We start from the raw sequence: 20,790 nt of genomic DNA on the forward strand, positions 1-20,790 counted from the left end.
TCCTGGCATCTGAGGAACTAAACTCAATTGCCAGATTTTTCGTGGAGTTAGTATTTCTCTGCTTATTATGTAGAACACCTCATGGATCCCTAATCATTAGTAGGGCACTGTTGGTCTATTTTTCATTTATTGTTTATGAGCATTCAGGAACCATTTTGACTGTGTCATATTTCTGGATTTTGATGATTCCGAGCCTTTACAGAACTAGTTATTGGCTACCTACAACAGGCACTTTAGGAAAAACGTTACCCAAAAGCCAGAGAGATGACCTACCATACAGTCAGTTACTCTGCATATGGAGAAATTGAAAGTGGCGGAGTGACTGTTTCAGTGAGATGTATGTACAACCCAAGTAAGAAACTCCTGGTAAGTGGTCACTCCAGGATATTGGTTAAAAGAGACTGGTCCTGCTCAAGAGAACATTTACTGATAACAGAACAGAGGACCTGATTTAGATACAGGGTAGTCCATAACAAACATGAGAAAGTGCCTTGTCCAACAAACCCTTGGTCAACCCTCTCAATTAGGAGTCGGCAGAACCATCTGCCCTCTTTCGAGCGGACAGTCTAATTTTTTTTTTCTGTCATTAACTGCCCGATATGGGGACCATTAACATTATGCTTTTCATAAACCATCCCCTGCTTTGTGAGTCTGTAGCAGATACAATTGCCCTCACTTATCATTGTAATGGAGACTCCCATTTCCATTTATTATATGCTTGTTTTGCCTTTTGTTGTCCTGAAGATAATCAATAGACAATAAATGGTTAACACGCCCTTGACATTACCAGTTAATTATAGTCTATATTATGCTTAGTGGACGTTTATAGTGAAGTTTGTAAAACCATCTTTTCTTGCTGTACTGGTCTCTTGCTGTCTTTGAGCATGCACTTATTTTCCCATATGTTCCCATATTTTATCACATGAGCACTGAACTGAGCACTGAACATCTTTTGCACAGAACGTCATAAAGCAAATAAGACATACATATACATATAAAATATGCTTGACTAGTTAACACGTGTGTAGTTGATTGTTTTTTAAGTCCTCACTTATATTAGCTGTAATGCAATGTTTCTACCACAGGGTTGGTTAATTCTAATGGGCATTCCTGGAAACAACAGAGGAGATTTGCTTTATCAGCCTTGAGAAACTTTGGAATGGGTAAAAAGAGCCTGGAACAACGAATCAACGAGGAGATCAGATACCTAAGTGAAGTAATAGAAGAACAGAAATGTGAGTATACACATGAACGGAACACTTGGGTTACTAAACCGTATAATCTTAAGTTGCATTACTTATTTTTCCTACTTTTCATTCCACTTTAATTGCTATTTGCCATGCGCATCTACCAGCAATTATCTCCATAGATATTACAGAGCAGAGGATAAACGTTCCAGTTACTTGTGAGAAGGTAATTGGGTGTGGTAAAAATGCACCCAGAAGGGAAACAATGTTTACATTGCGGATTTTACTACACGTTGCAAAAACAATGCGGTAGTTACAACAACTGCGTTGACACAATGCACTACCTTTACAATGCAAGTCGTACAACAACTTGCGCTAGATGGCGCTCTAGGATAAGGAATAGTATGATTTACTATTCCAACACTTTCCCTGGTGTTGCACACACTGGAGTTGGAATAGTAAATCATACTATTCCTACGTCCAGCGCGCCATCTAGCGCAAGTCGTAGTAATGACTTGTGTTGTAAAGGTAGTGCGTTGTGACAACGCAGTTGTTGTAACAACTGGGTTGTGTTTGCATCGTGGAGTAAAACCCGCGATGTAAAGACATCTATTCGGATCGTGAGTAAATGGAAATACCAGGTTTTCTGCACACAAATGTCCTCACACATGCACAGAAATACCACGTAGACATAAAATGACATAAAACAATAGGAAATATGTAATTCCTGAAGTCAAATTTATTCAGTTGTGCAAGAAATAACCCTTTTTAATTGCCTCATCGACCCTTTTGAGCAGTACACAGGGTTTTTTATTCAATCAATCAATCAGTGACACTTATAGAGCGCGCTACATACCCGTAGGGTCTCAAGGCGCTGGGGGGTGGGGGGGGGGGGTGCCGCTACTGCTCGAACAGCCAGGTCTTCAGCTTCTTCCCGAAGGAGAGGTGGTCTTGGGTCAGGCGCAGGTCGGTCGGGAGGGAGTTCCAGGTCTTGGCGGCCAGGTAGGAGAAGGACCTTCCTCCTGTAGTCGCTCTTCGGATGCGGGGGACGGCGGCGAGGGCGTGGTTGGCTGATCGGAGGTGGCGTTTGGGAGCGTAGAAGTTGATCCGGCTGTTGAGGTAGCTCGGGCCTTGGTCGTGTAGGGCTTTGTGTGCGTGGGTGAGGAGGCGGAAGGTGATTCTTTTGTTGACGGGGAGCCAGTGAAGGTCTCTCAGATGTCCGGTGATGTGGCTGGTTCGTGGGATGTCGAGGATGAGTCTGGCTGAGGCGTTCTGGATCCGCTGGAGTCTCTTCTGGAGCTTGGCGGTGGTACCGGCGTAGAAGGCGTTGCCGTAGTCCAGTCGGCTGGTGACGAGGGACTGGGTGACGGTCTTCCTGGTCTCGGTGGGGATCCACCGGAAGATCTTCCGTAGCATGCGTAGGATGTTGAAGCACGCCGAGGAGACGTTGTTGACTTGCCTGGTCATGGAGAGGGAGGAGTCCAGGATGAAGCCCAGGTTGCGTGCATGGTCTGTCGGTTTGGGTGCGGTGCCCAGGGCGGAAGGCCACCAGGAGTCGTCCCAGGCGGAGGGGGAAGAGCCCAGGATGAGGACCTCCGTCTTGTCAGAGTTCAGTTTCAGGCGGCTGGTCGTCATCCACTCGGCTACCTCTTTCATCCCTTCGTGCAGGTTGGCTCTGGCGGAGGCGGGGTCGTTGGTCAGGGAGAGGATCAGCTGGGTGCCGTCGGCGTAGGAGATTATGCTGAGGTTGTGTTTGCGTACGATGGCCGCGAGGGGGCTCATGTAGACGTTGAAGAGGGTGGGGCTCAGAGATGATCCTTGAGGGACGCCGCAGATGACTTCGGAGGCCTCTGACTTGTACGGTGGTAGGCGGACTCTCTGTGTTCTCCCGTCGAGGAAGGAGATGATCCATTCCAGCGCCTTGTCCTGGATTCCGATGTTGCTGAGGCGCTGTACTAGGGTGCGGTGGCAGACCGTGTCGAAAGCCGCGGAGAGGTCTAGGAGGATGAGGGCCGCTGTTTCCCCATTGTCCATCAGGGCTCGGATGTCATCGGTGGCGGCGATGAGGGCGGTCTCGGTGCTGTGATTGGCTCGGAAGCCGGACTGTGAGGGGTCGAGGGATCCGTTCGTCTCGAGGAAGGCGGCCATCTGCTTGTTGACGGTCTTCTCGATGACTTTGGCAGGAAACGGGAGGAGCGAGATGGGGCGGTAGTTCTTGAGTTCGGTGGGGTCCGCTGTTGGTTTCTTGAGTAGGGCGCTGAGTTCGGCGTGTTTCCAGCTCTCAGGGAAGGTGGCGGTGTCGAATGATGTGTTGATGATGTCTCGCAGGTGGGGTGCGATGACAGCGTCGGCCTTGTTGAAGACGTGGTGAGGGCAGGGGTCAGTCGGTGATCCGGAGTGGATGGAGTTCATCGTGCGGATGGTGTCTTCGGTGCTGACCGGGGTCCAGGCGTGGAGGGCGGTGGTGGGGGGTGGCTGTTCGGTCATGGTGTGCGTAGGTTGGTTGTTGAAGCTGTTGTGTATGTCCGCGATCTTGTTGTGGAAGTATGAAGCGAGAGAGTTGCAGAGGTCTTGCGATGGGGTGATGTCGTTGTTTCCTGCGCTGGGGTTGGAAAGCTCTTTCACGATGTTGAAGAGTTCCTTGCAGTTGTGTGCGTTGTTGTCCAGCCGTTCCTTGAATGCTGTTTTCTTGGCGGCGCGGATCAGCTGGTGGTGCTTCCGGGTGGCGAGTTTGAAGGAGGTCCTGTTGTCCGGTGTAGGTTCCCTTCTCCAGACTTTCTCGAGGGCTCGGCAGTTCTTCTTGGAGCTCTTGAGTTCGTCGGTGAACCACGGGGCTTTCTTGCTTCCGGGTCTGCTGGGCGGGGTCCTCAACGGGGCGAGCTCGTCCGCGCAGATGCTGATCCACTTCGTGAGGTTGTCGGCGGCCTGGCTGGGGTTCGCTGAGCTGGCAGGGGGGTGCTGGCTCAGGGAGGTGGCGAGCTGGTCTGCTGTGACCTTGTTCCAGCTTCTGCGGGCGGCCTGTTGCTGGTGGTGGTGGGTCGTCGTTCTCTTGAAGGTGAAGTGGACGCAGCTGTGGTCCGTCCATTGAAGCTCTGTGGCGTGGCTGAAGTCGATGTCTGTGCTGGAAGAGAAGACTGCGTCGAGTGTGTGTCCGGCGAGGTGGGTGGGGGTGGACACCAGTTGCTTGAGTCCCAGGTTGGCGAGGTTGTCCAGCAGGGTGGTGGTGTTGCGGTCGTTGTTGTTCTCCAGGTGGAAGTTGAGGTCCCCCAGGAGGATGTAGTCAGCGGAGGGGAGGGCATGCGGGCTGACGAAGTCGGCGATGTCCTCGCTGAATTGTGTGCGTGGTCCAGGGGGTCGGTAGATCAGGGTGCCTCTGAGGGTGGTGTTCGGGTTGGTGTGGATCTGGAAATGCAGGTGTTCGGCGGTGGTCAGGGTGTTGTCGGTGCTGGTCGTGAGACGGATGGTGTTCTTGTGGATGATGGCGATGCCTCCTCCCATCTGGTTGGCGTTGCGGTCCCTCCGGACGATCTTGTAGCCCTCCGGGATAGCGATGGCGATGTCGGGAGCTGATGTGGCATTCATCCAGGTCTCCGTGAGGAAGGCAACGTCAGGGGCTGTGGCGTCTAGGAGGTTCCAGAGTTCCACGGCGTGTCTGTGGACGGAGCGGGTGTTGAGCAGGATGCACTTGTGGTGGGTGCTGCTGGTGTTCGGCTTGGCGGGTGCTGTTGTGAGGCAGGTCCGGATGCAGGTGAACTTGCAGGCGTGGCAGCTGAAAGGTCCGTGGGTGCGTCGTGGTGTGGATTGATGGCAATCTGGGAGTCGGCCGGAGTTGAGGGCGATGAGGGTGGCGGCGGAGTACGTCAGGCGGGTCGGTCGGGGTCTTCGTGGGCCAGGGGTCCTGGCGCTGGGCGCGATCCGGTCGCGGACGGGCACAGACGGGCTTACCTTTGGCGCGCCTTCGGCGCACAATCGGCGCGCCCGCTGCGCGTTCGCGCAGTCGCCATTTAAAGGCGAAGTGCGCGGGTGGGCGGAGCAGCTGGGAGGCGGGAGCGGGGAGGGAACAGAAGGAAAAAAGGGGCGGGTCTGCGGTGGTGGCGGGAAGCGGGGAGCGGGGAGGGAATACGGAGGGCGGCGAGGTAGGCGGCCAAACAGGAAGGACACAAGCTGAAAAGGGTGAAACAATAAACAAGCACTAAAGGAAAAGAAACACTAACACGGGCAAGAAAAGCAGTATAATACAAAACAGTATGACAAGCACAAATGTCGGACAAAACAATTTAAAAACAAACGACAGCAGAGTCAGCCGGCGGCGAGGCAGGCAGCGCGGCAGGGACAAGGCTAAGGGGCACACGCAGCAGCTGGTGGCCGTGCGGCGCGGGGGTGTCCCACAAGTGGGTCACACTTACCTGTGTCGCACGGTCGCCATTTAAAGGCCAAGTGCGCGGGTGGGCGGAGCAGCTGGGAGGCGGGAGCGGGGAGGGAACAGAAGGAAAAAAGGGGCGGGGTCTGCGGTGGTGGCGGGAAGCGGGGAGCGGGGAGGGAATACGGAGGGCGGCGAGGTAGGCGGCCAAACAGGAATTACACAAGCTGAAAAGGGTGAAACAATAAACAGGCACTAAAGGAAAAGAAACGCTAACACGGGCAAGAAAAGCAGTATAATACAAAACAGTATGACAAGCACAAAAATTATTGAAGGGGTTTAGAGCCCATTTCAAGAAATAACCACAGGATTTGTCAGGTTAACCCACAAATATTAATGAATGAACCTGCGCTTAACCTTCTGATAGCTTGGCTCATACCAGTTAGACTTAACTTAGAGGCAATGTTTAAAATGTTTTTGCAATACTATCAGTAGTAAAGTAGAAACACAGCACAAGAACAATCCCAAACCAGTCTAGAAACATAGAGAATATTTTAATAAATAAAATGAAACCCAAACAACAAAAATGCAATAACTAGAACTGGAAGTATGAATTTTAAAACTTTGAATTAAAAATAGCACCAGAAAAGCCCTAAGTGCCAGGTGCGGGTTTCTGGTTGTGCTAGACCGGGTCAAGTCAAACGTTAAGGGTGATCATGATGGAGCGTGGGTCGGATACAGGGACCAGGTTTGTCCAGGGTGAACGTTTTTAAAACGTTTTGGGAGAAAAGCCCTTGTCGACAGGGTTGTCGGTGGGCCAGGCTGGAGGTTGGATCCGAAGAGGGGTTCATCAGCGGTGGCCAGCTGCAGACAGGATCTCTGTGGGGCATCAGCTCAGGGTTTTCTATGTCTATGGCGGGAAAGGTCCGCGCAGGCGAAGTCTGCAGTTTGGGCCTAGGAAAGTGCTGCTAACAGTGGGTTGTTGGTCGATATCGGTCGCTGTAAAATCCTCTATGTTCATACTTAAAAACATCTGGGCAGGTATTTATTTAGGAAAACCGAATCTCTTTCTAGTTTTCATTTTCAAAGTATGTATTTTGAATGATGCAACAATGTATGCACAAAACAGATGCCTCCTATGATCTTTCAAGCGCAATTTCAGTACTGTATGCATGCATAATCACCTTGAGAAAGATTTTCCAGCTTGGGTCCCAAGAACGTAAACTCTATTTTTTGTGTTTTCTATCTGGCAAAGACATGTCCACCACCTTAAAAGTAGAACATAATCCATAGTATCAGGATGTAAACAGGATCAGGGAGAACATGACTTACAGTAACCTTCCAGTCTCACACATTAGACTTTGCAACGTCCCTCGGGTTCATAAAATGCCGTCCAATAAGTCTAGAGTTTTTTATAATAAATTTTTTATTGAGTTGCATTTATTATACAAACCGAAAAGATACAAGGAAAGCGAAAAGAAAAAAAAGGTAATAAGCCTTGTCCACCCACCACCATACAACATGACAATCATTATGGTAATAATCGACAATCAAACCAGAGAGTCAAAGCACCTATCAATTCAGTCTACAAATCACTTTCTATTTCAGAGTTCTCTACGCATACATTTCTTCATCCACTGTGGCATTCACATGCCCAATTGGATCCATTGCAGTGCCTCAATGCAGGGACCATGTTTTCCAAATGTGGTAATATTTTTGTGAACACACTCTGGCAGTATATATAGGTTTTATCATGCTCATGCATTGGTCATGTCCCCTCCTCCATATCAAGAAAAAATTAAGGAGGCCCCCTTACTGGACAAATATGGGACCAGGGGAGAGATGCAGAAAAATCAAAGGGTGTCTCTATAGCATATTTCAAATGGACGGTTGTTATAGTCCAGGAGAATGTATGCAACCACAATTGGACTTGTAAACACACCTATCCTTTAAGTTTGTCTAATAACCATAAAAACCAGGGAACCCACTCGTATTCAGAGACTTAGGGCCAGATGTAGGTAAAACTTATTTACCGATTCTTAATTACCGAATTTTACCGATTCGGTAATTAAGAATCGGTAAATAAGAAGTGGGGGTATGTAGGAACATCCAGATGTTCCATTTACCGAATCGTTAAGAATCGGTATTGAAGCCCATAGGAATGAATGGGGCATTACCGGTCGGTATTTACCGATCGGTAAATACCGATTTTTGGCAAGGGTGCAGGGGGTGTCACCCCCAAAAAAGGTTCGGGGGCCATATGGCAGGCATACCTGCCCTAAGGGCAGGTCTGCCTGTCATATGGCACAGGTGTGCATGCACACATGTGCATGCACACCTGAATCGGTATTTCACCATCAAATTGAATTTGATGGTAAAATACCGATTTCTTAGGCCTTGTGGGACTCAGAAGAGTCCCACCTACATATCAATTTTACCGATTCTGTAAAAATACCGGTCGGTAAATTTACCGACCGGTATATTTACAGAATCGGTAAAATTACCGATTTGCCCAGTTTACCTGCCCCTACATCTCGGTAGCCAAATACCGGTCGGTAACGGCCGAATTCGGCCGTTACCGACCGGTATTTGGCTACCTACATCTGGCCCTTAGTCACTTAGGTACATAGATCAATGGTCTTACTCATATAACCACACAATTTAGACAGAATACAAACTGTGCCACAGATTACTAGCTAGACAGAAGTATAATTGTGTAAAAAACTTTACACAATAAGAATAAATATAAAGATGTTCTATCAGAGTAGTAATCCGAGGTTCCATTTTGAAACATCATTTTTTTATACAGAGCAATAAACAAATATTACATTTACATATTTCACATATCTAAAAAACCTCTCTATCATGTTCGTTCATGCCATGATTGGTTACGGTTATCAAACATATCTAGTTCTAAGTGAGTTCTGCTCATGCCATGGTTGGTTGTGGTTATCAAACGTGTCTAGTTCTAAATGAGTTCTGCTATCTGTATCTAATAGAGACAAAGTAACAGAAAATTTACTACGTCTCTTACCCTAAATAAAAAATGCTCTGGATGTACTCAGAGTCAGCTTACAGGGTCGCGTCCTCATATGGCGTTGCGACACTGCTCAAGTACTAGTGCCAATACTCTTGCGTAGTACTATTCATACAGTTTCTAGATGGATAAACGCAAATGTTAATGCTGCTGATTGGCATTTATCCAAATTCACAAAAACTCTTCATATTAAAGGTGACAGAGATACCTGTTCAGATTTTTCAAAGAGATCCACCCTGCCTGGGGGAAGCCACCGATCTTAATTCAGGTGTTTAATATCTATAAAAAACAAACATGTTTTACTTAGTGCTTTGTTGTCCTGTGACTTTACCAATTGGTACTTATGATGTGATGGCACTCACCACCTGTCTCCTATGTAGTCAAAAAATCGCTGTAGCCGGGTCTGTGATACTTTGTTTCATGGCACTCTTAAACTCCGGGGATGACCTCTGGTTCAAAAGGCGATCTGGAAACTGGAAAATATTTTTACTATAGCCTGTTGTCAACAGGAAAGTTGAAGAGTTGCGAAGGGAATCGGTGTGTACATTACCAACTCTATTCTTACTCTATCGATTTTATTTAAATCTAGTTGGTATTATTAAATTCACTGATAGGCTTACCATTTCTTCTGTTGTTAAAAAACGGACATTGGACCTGGAAATTATGATACCTGGCCCCGTAATCACGATATTTATAATAATAACCATGCGCTTGTTATCATTCATTAAGTATGAGCTTACCGAGTGGTTGACATGTACTTCATCACATCCATCTTTTTTTACACTCATATTGTTTTATGCATCTATCGCAGATCTATAAATGCGGGCATATATTGCCACTGTTATGCATAGACTCATGAGGTTGGCGCCACGCTTGATATATGCGTTTTTTAAAATATTTATTTAAGCGCCAAATGAGCAGCCATACGGCCTATCCACGTGCACTATTACTTTCCCTTAGTAGGTGAAGCCTACATATGCCTGCCATTAATATATTCCTACCCGGGTCACAGGCCGATATATAGGGTCGAGATCTTACAAAGAGGATTTATTATTGAGGGGGATGGCTAGCAAGCTACGATGGCGGACGGAGTCTGCTAGAGCTCCGGTGCCGCCGGGGCTTAGCCATCCTGAAAGGAGCTTCTGGGGAGGCCCAAACAGATCGTGGCAGGCGGCTTGGGAGCCGCAGAGACCCTCGGGACCCCTGGTCCAAGTTTGGAGGAGCAGCGAGGGAGAACGGCCGAAGGTTGCGCCCGAGGCGTTTGCGGCCTCCCTCCTCGTGGACCGCCGGGGACTGGATTTTAGAGTGGGCCCGAGGGACCTCGGGTACTGACAACCGGAAGTGCCGCACCTGGACCGGGGTGTACAGCTGAGCGCCCGGAGCCTCAACCGGACCGCCCAGGTGCCCTGCGTTGGGAGAACTGCCCTGTGACCAGACCGTCCCGACTGCGGGGGGCGCCTGGGAGCGGCGCGCCCTGCTCACATCGCGGGGCTGGCGGACCCTGTGCGCTGGACGGCACCTCCGCGGCGACACCGCTGAAGGTAGGGAAGCGGGGGTGAAGATAACTGGACTCGTATGTGTGTGGCACCCCCCCGCCCCCGCTCCCTTCATCTCCCCATTCTTCCCTCCCCGGTTGGCTGCCGGATGTACTGGACCCCTGAGTGCCGCTGGGTCCATTTCCCGCTATCGATTGCCGTGAGCCCCGGGACACCGCGCTGACACTAAGGCGGCCTGGACCGCGCTAGAACGCCAGGCACAGCGGCGCACCGGACTTTGGCGTGAAGGGCCGGCCGGCGCGGAGGCCCTGACGGAGATCCCCCCTGGGTGAGCGGCAATGGACACGTGTACTGCCGGGAGCGAGGCAACACGGGGGAGGGGCCTGGCGGGGCCACCCAGCGATACTGGCGGCATTTTGTTGGGCATTCTCCCGGCGCGGCTGAACGTATCCGGTCTGCATCGGCCATGGTGCGCAAAACTACCAAACCGCCGGACGGCCGAGAAGGCCCAATTTTGGCTGTGACCACCCAGGCGGCCGCGGCGGGGGAGGCACCCCGAGGACATCCTGCCCGGACCCCGGAGGGGACCAACAAATGGACAAACTGGACCTAATTTTAAAGGAGATTAGAGACTCTAGGACGGCGATGGAATCGCAATTGGGCACCCTGACTACCAACCTCTCCTTACTAAAAGCTGACCATACTAAACTGGCCGACAAAGTCAAAGACCAGGGACTGGCGATAGCAGATATAACACCGATGGTCGCGGACCACACGGCCTCCGTCCAACAGCTGAAGCAACAGGTGGTATCCCTGATGGACCGTGTGGAGGACGCGGAAGGCCGAACTCGGCGAATAACATTCGCGTCATCGGCCTGCCGGAACGCAGTGAGGGGGCCCGCGCGACTGAATTTATGGAACAGTGGTTTTGCGACTATGTGGCCCCTGAGGGACTATCATCATTGTTCTGTGTGGAGAGGGCGCACCGGGTCCACACTGGGCAGCCCAAACCTGGCCGGCCGCCACGCCCGCTGATCGTCCAGATACTCAATTATAGGGACAGGGACACCTTGCTGCAAAAGGCCCGAGAAAAACCCCTCATAGAGTTTGAAAACCGGCGCATCTCACTGTACCCGGACTATACCAATGTGGTACAGAAGCAACGATCATAGTACTTGGAGGTCAAGAAGAGACTCCAGAAGGCCAAGCTACGGTATGCTGTACTATTTCTGGCCCGCCTCAAGATAGTGTACGATAAGAAGACGCACTTCTTCGAAAGCCCCACTGATGTGGAGGAATGGCTGGAGGTGATGGACATTGAGGGCGGCCAGGCCACGACCCCAGGAGCGTCGGCGGACACGTCCCAGCGAGACTCGGAACAAGCTGATGAAGCGTCCCTCGCCTAGGGTATGGAGCCGGGACGAAGGAGGCCCTCACGAGAACAGCAGGAAGATGGACAGCGGGGAGCTATCGCCCTGGTGGGCAACTTCAGGGAAGATCGGGCTACTGTTAATACGGACACAGAAGATAGCACGATCCACTCGGACTCTGAACACAGTCTGGTACTGTTCCCGACTGTGACGCCCAGAGCTGCGGATGAACTACTGGACAACGGACGTGAGTGATCACCGGTGGAGGTGGGAACTGCCTTCCCTGAAGATCGCCGATATCCTTTTTCTGTTACCTGCCGGATGGCAGCACACACACGGGTGGGAGGAAGAATGGAGTGGGCGTGAGGCTAATAATGCAAAGTAATGTATACTTGTGAGGACTGGGACAGAGTACATATACCTCGCAAATGTGACGCTGATAGAGACTAATACAATATAGATGGGGTCCAGTGAGAACTTGACACTGGAGTGGGACCCCCGGAAGATATTTGGAATTAGTATCCTGATATTTACGCCCCTGGCGGCAGCGTTGAGCCGGCGGCACCGAACTGAATGGCTAATTGGGTTGGATCTGTGCTTGGCCACCCCCCCACTGGCGTATGCACACATATTTGGTTGGTTCTGTTGCAGACTTTCTTGTTCGGCTCAGCAATGTTTTCAGGCTGTGCCAGGTTAGTTTTGTTCTTGGGAGGGCTAAAGTACGTCTCCTGGCAGGCACTTGCGTCGTGCGCTATGCGGTGCATGGCGTCATACAGTGATTATACCTGGGTCCGGTCATGGCTGAAACTATAGCGAGGTATAGACTGACAACCTGGAATGTGCGTGGGCTTGGGGCGATTCAGAAAAGACACCGGATCCATGCATTCTTATTACGAAATCACGCACAAATCACCTTCATGCAGGAATCGCACTTGACAGTGTCCGAAGCAAACACCTTACGGAAGAGATTGAGGGGAACCGTAATTTCCACTTCCTACTCCGCCTTCTCCAGGGGGGCTACTATTTGGGTACGTCATGGTACCCCATTTGTAGAACTAGACCGGAGGGTGGATGAGCAGGGGAGGTATGTCCTAGTGAAGGGTACACTAGACGGCACCCTGTTGGTCCTGGGTAGTGTCTATGCCCCTAATTTTGATCAGGACACTTTCCTCGCTAAGGTTGGTTGAGCGTTGGCAGATTGGGTAGGCGTCCCCTGGATCCTGGGAGGGGATTGGAATATGGTGCTAGATGTGGGGCTGGATAGATCACACCCCCCTCTCCAACTGACCGGAGTACATAGAACGACGGACATGTTCCAAACTTGGCTTGCGGGATGGGGACTGGTAGACGTGTGGCGTGCATTACACCCAACCCACAAAGAATACTCTTACTACTCACCAGTACACAACCTACACACACGATTGGACAGATTCCTGTGCTCTGCATCTCTGCTGTCCAAGTGTTCCTCATCCGAGTATCTGGCTAAAACCTTTTCAGATCACAGACCACACACATTAGACTTGCAGTGGGGTAGGGTGCCGTCCCCGGTGCCGACCTGAAGGCTCGACCCGCAGCTCTTGGAGGATGGCCCCTTCTGCCGGTCACTGTCAGAGGCCCTAGATAATTACTTCGGGGAGAACTGGGACACGGCAACTTCCAACTTGGTGGTGTGGGATGCCATGAAAGTGGTAATACGAGGGGCGGCCATTGGCCAACTGGTGGGAGCCCGGCAGGAAATTCACAAGAAACTGTGCGGGGTAGAGGATCGGTTGAAAACCCTGGAGAGGGAGGCAAGGGTGGATCCTACCCGAAAGGGGGATCTACATACTAGTAATATCGAACATGCGGAGCTCTTGGAAACGTTACGGGTCATAGACCATAAAGAGTACCTACGACGACAGCAGGCTGAATCAGAAAGATCCGGGGCTCTGCTAGCCCGCCTGGTGCGAGACCGCCCTGAAACTGTCGCGATTACAAGCAGCGCAAGAACACGCCAGCGCCACTAACCTGATTCAGGCGGCCAGCAGAGACGATGAGATGCAATGTCCTCTCAACCTCCTTTTCAGATCTGGTCATGGGTTGTTCCCGATACATGGGACACCAACATACTATTCTCGGTACTTTCAGTCTTCGGTTTACTCCTACTTAACAAAAGAACAGAGAAGTTGCTTCACTTCTTCCTTTTGGAATTGGCCTTGCGAGGAGTCTTTATAGGCAACTTGTTCCCTCAACTGCCTTCCTCGCTTAAATGAATTAGGCTATAACATCTGATACTCCGTTAATATCACGGACTATAATACCCACAATACATCTTGTGTGGTAACTAGCTTCTGAAACCGGAATCAGGATTCCTTTGGTCGTCTAGTTATGAGAGAAAGAGAAACCAACTCGTCATCACAATATTCATGGGCTCCTTAACCCAAAATGCCACTTGCACGTTAAGAACAAAGTTGGTGCAATGCGCAATATTCCCTGGAACAGAAACGAAACCTGCACGTTTGCATCCAGCGGCAGGTCTCGCACAGAATGCTCAGTGTTTGTCAGAAATGCCCCCCTTCCAGGCTCGGCAGGAACAAGGGTTACGCAAGTCGCTTAAGGAAAACGTAAGAAATAAACAATACTTGCACGTCTTTGAAAAAAGCAGCAGGCTTTTTTAAACAGGCTTGAAGTAGTAAAAAACTGCAACTGATTCCGCAGGCACTTCGTCTTCGGGAGCAAAGCAGCAAACTGACCACGCAGGCACTTCTTCTTTGATAGATCAAAAACAAGGAAACTGACCACGCAGGCGCTTCGTCGTCGTGCAGGGTACTCGAGTTCTCTGACCACGCAGGCTCTTAGTCGTCGCCTTCAGGAAACATAGAAATCCGGCGGGGACACACCATCCGCCATCACAACCACTCAAAACAATTGTCAAGCACCTTTCCTCTGCATGGGAGGTGCTTATGAATGTGTCTCCTTCCTGCCCGACCTCCAGCGCCTCAAAGCCTTCTGGGACCTGTAGTTTCTGGATGGAAAACGCCATACTTGGCTTTTCAACCTTCTAGCACTCGTAGCATCTGCAATCGCTACAGAACCCCCTCTCGAGGACAGCCGTCCCGGCGGTCGACCCGGCTTCCCAGGATGCAACGCATGGAAATGAGAAACCAAATCAGGGCAATGGAGATTGTCCACTGGTTCCCATGTCCGATCCTCGGGACCGTACCCTTTTCCAATCAACCAGGTACTGTATCCTGCCACGAAGCATGCCTGAATCCAAAATAGCCTGGACCTCGTATTCCTCCTGTCCCTCAACCTCCACCGATGTTGGACGAACCGGCAACCGCACACTTGGGAGACAAGGCCGGAGAAGAGACACGTGTAACACCGGATGTATGGACCAGGACACAGGCAGTGACAACTTCATGGCCACAGGATTCACTACTTCACAGATCCCATAGGGTCCCACATATTTAGGCTTTAGTTTGTTGACCCCTTTCAAGTGTATGTTGCGCGTGGAAAGCCATACTTTATCTCCCACCTTGTACACAGGCCCCGGAGAACGATGAAGGTCAGCAAAGCGTTTCTGAGACAATTGGGCTCTTTCCAGACAATGTCGAGCTTCGATCAATATAGCCCTAAGGTGAGCATGATGTTCATGTATCGTAGGAACCAGGGAATCAGCAGGCCATTCAAACGGCAGCATACAAGGATGGAACCCATACAAACAAAAAAAAGGAGAACACCCCAGGGTGGTATGCACTGCATTATTATAGGCGAATTCAGCCAACCACAAAAGGGTAGTCCATTCCGTGGTGTTCTGTAACGTGAAACAGCGGAGATACTGTTCTAGGGTCTGGTTCAGACGTTCGGTTTTACCGTCTGTTTGTGGATGAAAACTAGAGGACAGTCTTGCATCGATCTGAAGAATCGCACAAAGTGCTTTCCAGAAATGAGAGGTAAATTGTGTTCCGCGATCAGTGATAATCACACTCGGTAGTCCATGAGATCGGACTATGTGTTGAAGGAACACCTTAGCCAACTCCAGAGAGGTCGGCAATCCAGGCAAAGATATAAAATGACCCATTTTTGTAAGGTGGTCCACTACCACTAAGACAACCGTTTGGTGTTCACACGGGGGCATCTCCACTATAAAGTCCATAGACAGGGTATGCCAGGGTTTCGGGGGTATCGGTAACGGCTTCAGCAATCCCGACGGTTTGGTATGGCTTGTCTTACCCTGGGCACAAATATAACAATTGATTACGTATTCCTTCACATCGGCACGTAAACTGGGCCACCAAAAGGACCTTTCCACAGTAGCTGAGGTTTTGTAAATGCCCATATGACCCCCAAGAACCGAATCATGGGCCCACTCCAATACTTGTTTTTGTAATCTAGGATGAGAAATGTACAAAGCATGATAATGGTAGGCTAGATTGTTCTTTTTGCTCCGATGTTCGGGATCTTTCTGGATCCAGGATGGTAAATCAATATCTGCCAATGCCACTCGAACGTCCTCTAGGAAATCATCAGAGGTGACAAGAGCAATGGATGTTCCTGAACTCCCGACTTCTTTCAGAATAAAAGGGGGTTCAGTGTCGGTGGTCTGTTCCTCTCCACCCAATCTTGACAAGACATCAGCTTTCCCATTACGAGAACCAGGCCTGTACTTAATCACAAAATCAAAATTGGAAAAGAAAAGAGTCCACCTCAATTGTCGGGGAGTCAATGCCTTGGCTGTTTTCAAAAACAACAAATTACGATGGTCTGTAATGATCTCTACCGTATGGGCGGCCCCAAGGAGATAATGTCTCCATTCCTCACAGGCTCTCTTGATGGCCAGAAGTTCCTTGTCTGTGATAGTGTAGTTGATTTCACAAGGCGTGAGTTTTCTGGAATAAAATGCCACAGGATGGAGTTGACCTGAAGAGGGGTGACGTTGTGACAATACCCCACCAATGGCATACTGAGAGGCATCAGTCTCCAGTATGAATGGTATCTGAGTGTCTGGATGTCTGAGGATAGGAGCCTGAGTAAACCTTTCCTTCAAATGTTGAAAGGCTCCATCAGCGGCTTCTCCCCATTCAAAGGGAAAAGTTTTTCGCAAGAGGGCGGTGATGGGATGTATGGTCTTGGAAAAGTCCTGGATAAAACGGCGATAGTAATTGGCAAAGACAAGAAAGCTTTGCACTGCTTTCACATTCTGAGGGGTTTTCCAGGTAAGGATCGCCTCTACTTTGCTCATGTCCATTCGGAAACCCTGTGCATTGATCATATAACCAAGAAAGGCAACCTCCTGGACATGGAAGAGACATTTTTCCAATTTAGCGTAGAGTGAGTTTTCTTGTAGCCGTCTCAATACTGTCTTTACATGAGTGATGTGGTCTGGAAGAGACTCCGAATAGATAAGAATATCATCTATATAGACCACACAGAATGTTTCCAAACATCCCCGCAACACCTCGTCCATGAAGAACTGAAAAGCTGCGGGGGCGTTACAGAGGCCGAAAGGCATCACACGATATTCGTAAAGGCCAAACTTGGTCCGGAACGCCGTCTTCCATTCATCACCCAACTTTACGCGAACCAGATGGTATGCTCCACGAAGGTCCAACTTGGTGAAATATTTTGCTCCCTTCAATTGATCCATCAAAACAGGAATGGGGGTAATGGGTACCGGTTTTTAATGGTAACTCTGTTTATTGCCCTGTAGTCGATACATGGTCGTAACTCATCACAATCCTTCTTAGCGATAAAAAACATGGGTGACGAGGCAGGAGAGGTGGAATGTCTTATGAACCCTGTTGCTAGATTATCCCCAATGTATGTCTTCAAATACAGGGTTTCTTTCTCCGTTAGTGCATATACCCTGCTACAGGGGATGTCAGCTCCGGGGACCAGGTCGACCCGGCAATCATATGCCCTATGTGGAGGCAATGTGGTGGCCTTTTCCTTATCAAACAAGGCCTGGTATTCACGATATTCAGGAGGCAAAATTGTGGCTCAACAAAACATTTCAATACTACAAGCATTCGCTAGATAAGTAGCAGGAGAAGGTTCAGGAGCTAAGGTGCGAGGTCCTGAGTTGGTACAGTGCTCCTTACAGTATGCGGACGTCATTCGGACAGTACGAGATGACCAACTAACCGTAGGATCATGCAATGTAAGCCAGGGCATTCCAAGTATAAGCCGGAATTGTGGGGCATCAATAAGATCAAATTGGATGTTTTCCTGATGGTCCGACCCGAACTCCATCATCAATGAATGGGTATGGTACACTACCGGGCCAGAAGAAAGGACTGTTCCATCCACCGCTTTACCGGTTTCGGGCGTGAGTTTCTTTTCACATGGAATACCCATTCTTAGTGCGAAGTCCTGGTCAATGTAATTTCCTGTCGCCCCTGAGTCCAATAGGGCATCCACTTGTAAACATTTGTGCTCCGTGAGCCAAGGAGATATACTCAGGTTCATATGTGCAACAGCTGGATGAAGGGTGTTTGCGAGAACAGAGGAGATCATTGTAGGCGGACGTCTCGAATCGGAGATCTCCATTGGATCCGAGACGATTAGTTTTCCGACGGTTCTTCTACTTTGAGGGATGCAGTTGCTCTTGGTAATGAAGTCCTGCCCGGAAGGTAATTCCGAGCTCTGCAATCCTTAATAAAATGCCCCCCTTTACCACAATATAAACAGAGTTTGAGTCTTCTCCTCTTTTCCTTTTCTTCCAAGGTAAGAGGACCCCGGATTCCCCCTATCTGCATGGGTTCAGGTCCTTCAATTGCCTTGGTTTTCTCTTCATTTCCAAATCTTGTTTTAACGATGGGATAGAAGTATTTATTCTCTCCCTTGTACCTATCACCCTTCCGTTCCAATAACCGATGGTCCAATTGAACGGTGAGGTCTATAAGTTCCTCACAGGTAGACGGTAGTTGCACCACTTGTGCTAATACATCTTTTAACTCGCCCCTCAGGCCCTGATAAAACAAGGAAATCCTTTTCTCACCAGGCCAATCAGTCTCCACGATGAGGCGATTAAAGGTAGTTATATATGATAACAAGTCTTGCGAGCCTTGTTTGAGGGTTAACAATTCTCGATCCAAAGTCATCATGTGTGACTTCCTGTCGAACAGTTTTCTTAGTTCCAGACAGAAATTAGGAAAGTGATGTAGCACAGGATCGTTTCGCTCCAGAAGAGGGATGGTCCAGCTGGATGCATTCCCCCCCATATAGGACATCATGAAGGCTGTTTTTGCCGCCTCGTCCTGGAATACCGTGGGTTTACACAAAAAATGGAGCCTACATTGATTCAAGAAGGTTTCAAACCTTTTAGGGTCTCCATAAAACCTTTCAGGAGGGGCCAGGGGTATCCCTTGATTCTGGATAATGTGCACGGTGGGGTTAGTATCCCCGGCAACAGAGGTAGCAAGAGGGGGCACAAAAAATCCCCCTGTAGAAGGCGGATGTAAGGTGGCAGGTTTGAGCAAAGGCTTCACAACCTGATCCTTCATTGCCAAATCCGACACTTCTTTTCGCAGGGTAGAGACCTCTAGATATAAAGCCTGGGTCTCAGCCCTAGAACTTTGAACCTCTTGTTGTAAATCTGTAAATCTGTCCAACAACGAAGTAAGGACAGTATTCGTATCCATCGTCTGGGCCGGACTGTCTTCTTGGGCTTGACAATCTGTCGCGATTACAAGCAGCGCAAGAACACGCCAGCACCACTAACCTGATTCAGGCGGCCAGCAGAGACGATGAGATGCAATGTCCTCTCCTCCTTTTCAGATCTGGTCATGGGTTGTTCCCGATACATGGGACACCAACATACTATTCTCGGTACTTTCAGTCTTCGGTTTACTCCTACTTAACAAAAGAACAGAGAAGTTGCTTCACTTCTTCCTTTTGGAATTGGCCTTGCGAGGAGTCTTTATAGGCAACTTGTTCCCTCAACTGCCTTCCTCGCTTAAATGAATTAGGCTATAACATCTGATACTCCGTTAATATCACGGACTATAATACCCACAATACATCTTGTGTGGTAACTAGCTTCTGAAACCGGAATCAGGATTCCTTTGGTCGTCTAGTTATGAGAGAAAGAGAAACCAACTCGTCATCACAATATTCATTGGTTCCTTAACCCAAAATGCCACTTGCACGTTAAGAACAAAGTTGGTGCAATGCGCAATATTCCCTGGAACAGAAACGAAACCTGCACGTTTGCATCCAGCAGCAGGTCTCGCACAGAATGCTCAGTGTTTGTCAGAAATGCCCCCCTTCCAGGCTCGGCAGGAACAAGGATTACGCAAGTCGCTTAAGGAAAAGGTAAGAAATAAACAATACTTGCACGTCTTTGAAAAAAGCAGCAGGCTTTTTTAAACAGGCTTGAAGTAGTAAAAAACTGCAACTGATTCCGCAGGCACTTCGTCTTCGGAAGCAAAGCAGCAAACTGACCACGCAGGCACTTCTTCTTTGAGAGATCAAAAACAAGGAAACTGACCACGCAGGCGCTTCGTCGTCGTGCAGGGTACTCGAGTTCTCTGACCACGCAGGCTCTTCATCGTCGCCTTCAGGAAACATAGAAATCCGGCGGGGACACACCATCCGCCATCACAACCACTCAAAACAATTGTCAAGCACCTTTCCTCTGCATGGGAGGTGCTTATGAATGTGTCTCCTTCCTGCCCGACCTCCAGCGCCTCAAAGCCTTCTGGGACCTGTAGTTTCTGGATGGAAAACGCCATACTTGGCTTTTCAACCTTCTAGCACTCGTAGCATCTGCAATCGCTACAGAAACCCTGGTTATCACACACATTCGAGACGGGTCGGGTAGACTAGTACACACACAGTCAGAGATTAACACGGCATTCCAGGACCACCTGCGGGCCTTATACGCCCCTTTCCCCGTGACTGCTGCCGACGGGATCAGCGACTTCCTACGGGATCTGCCTCTTCCGACCCTGACCAGGGAAGAGCGAGAGGGGATGGACGGGCCCATAACTCAGCAAGAAATACGGATAGCACTCCGATCCCTTAATCATGGCAAGACACCGGGTATGGATGGACTCCCGGTGGAGTTCTACCAGACTTACTCTGCCACCCTGGTGCCTATTTTAGAGACCGTCTACAAGACATCGTATGAATCCGGGCATTTACCTGAATCAACGATGCAGGCCCTAGTAACCTCCATTCCTAAACCTGGCAAGGACACTTTGGAGCTGACTAACTATAGACCCCTCTCGATGCTCTCCACAGAGTAAAGAGATACTCAGTAAGGCCATTGCTCTAAGACTACAGGCCCGACTCTCTGCTCTGATTCACCCAGACCAGTGTGGTTTCCTCCCCGGAAGGAGTACCTCCCAAAACA

The 20,790-nt window shown here is 49.5% G+C and overlaps 1 protein-coding gene across 2 annotated transcripts in view; it reads left to right on the plus strand.

Moving 5' to 3' along the window:
• LOC144798777 (cytochrome P450 2J2-like) overlaps positions 1-20,790 on the plus strand; it is a 446,433-nt gene that overhangs the window by 127,802 nt on the left and 297,841 nt on the right. For both annotated transcript variants that reach the window (XM_078669831.1, XM_078669823.1), the window contains exon 3: positions 1,086-1,235. In XM_078669831.1, coding sequence (XP_078525957.1) covers positions 1,086-1,235 — 150 coding nt within the window. The remainder of the gene's footprint in view (positions 1-1,085; positions 1,236-20,790) is intronic.

The sequence above is a fragment of the Lissotriton helveticus genome, chromosome 1_2, assembly GCF_964261635.1.
Source record: "Lissotriton helveticus chromosome 1_2, aLisHel1.1, whole genome shotgun sequence".
Lineage (NCBI taxonomy): Eukaryota > Metazoa > Chordata > Amphibia > Caudata > Salamandridae > Lissotriton > Lissotriton helveticus.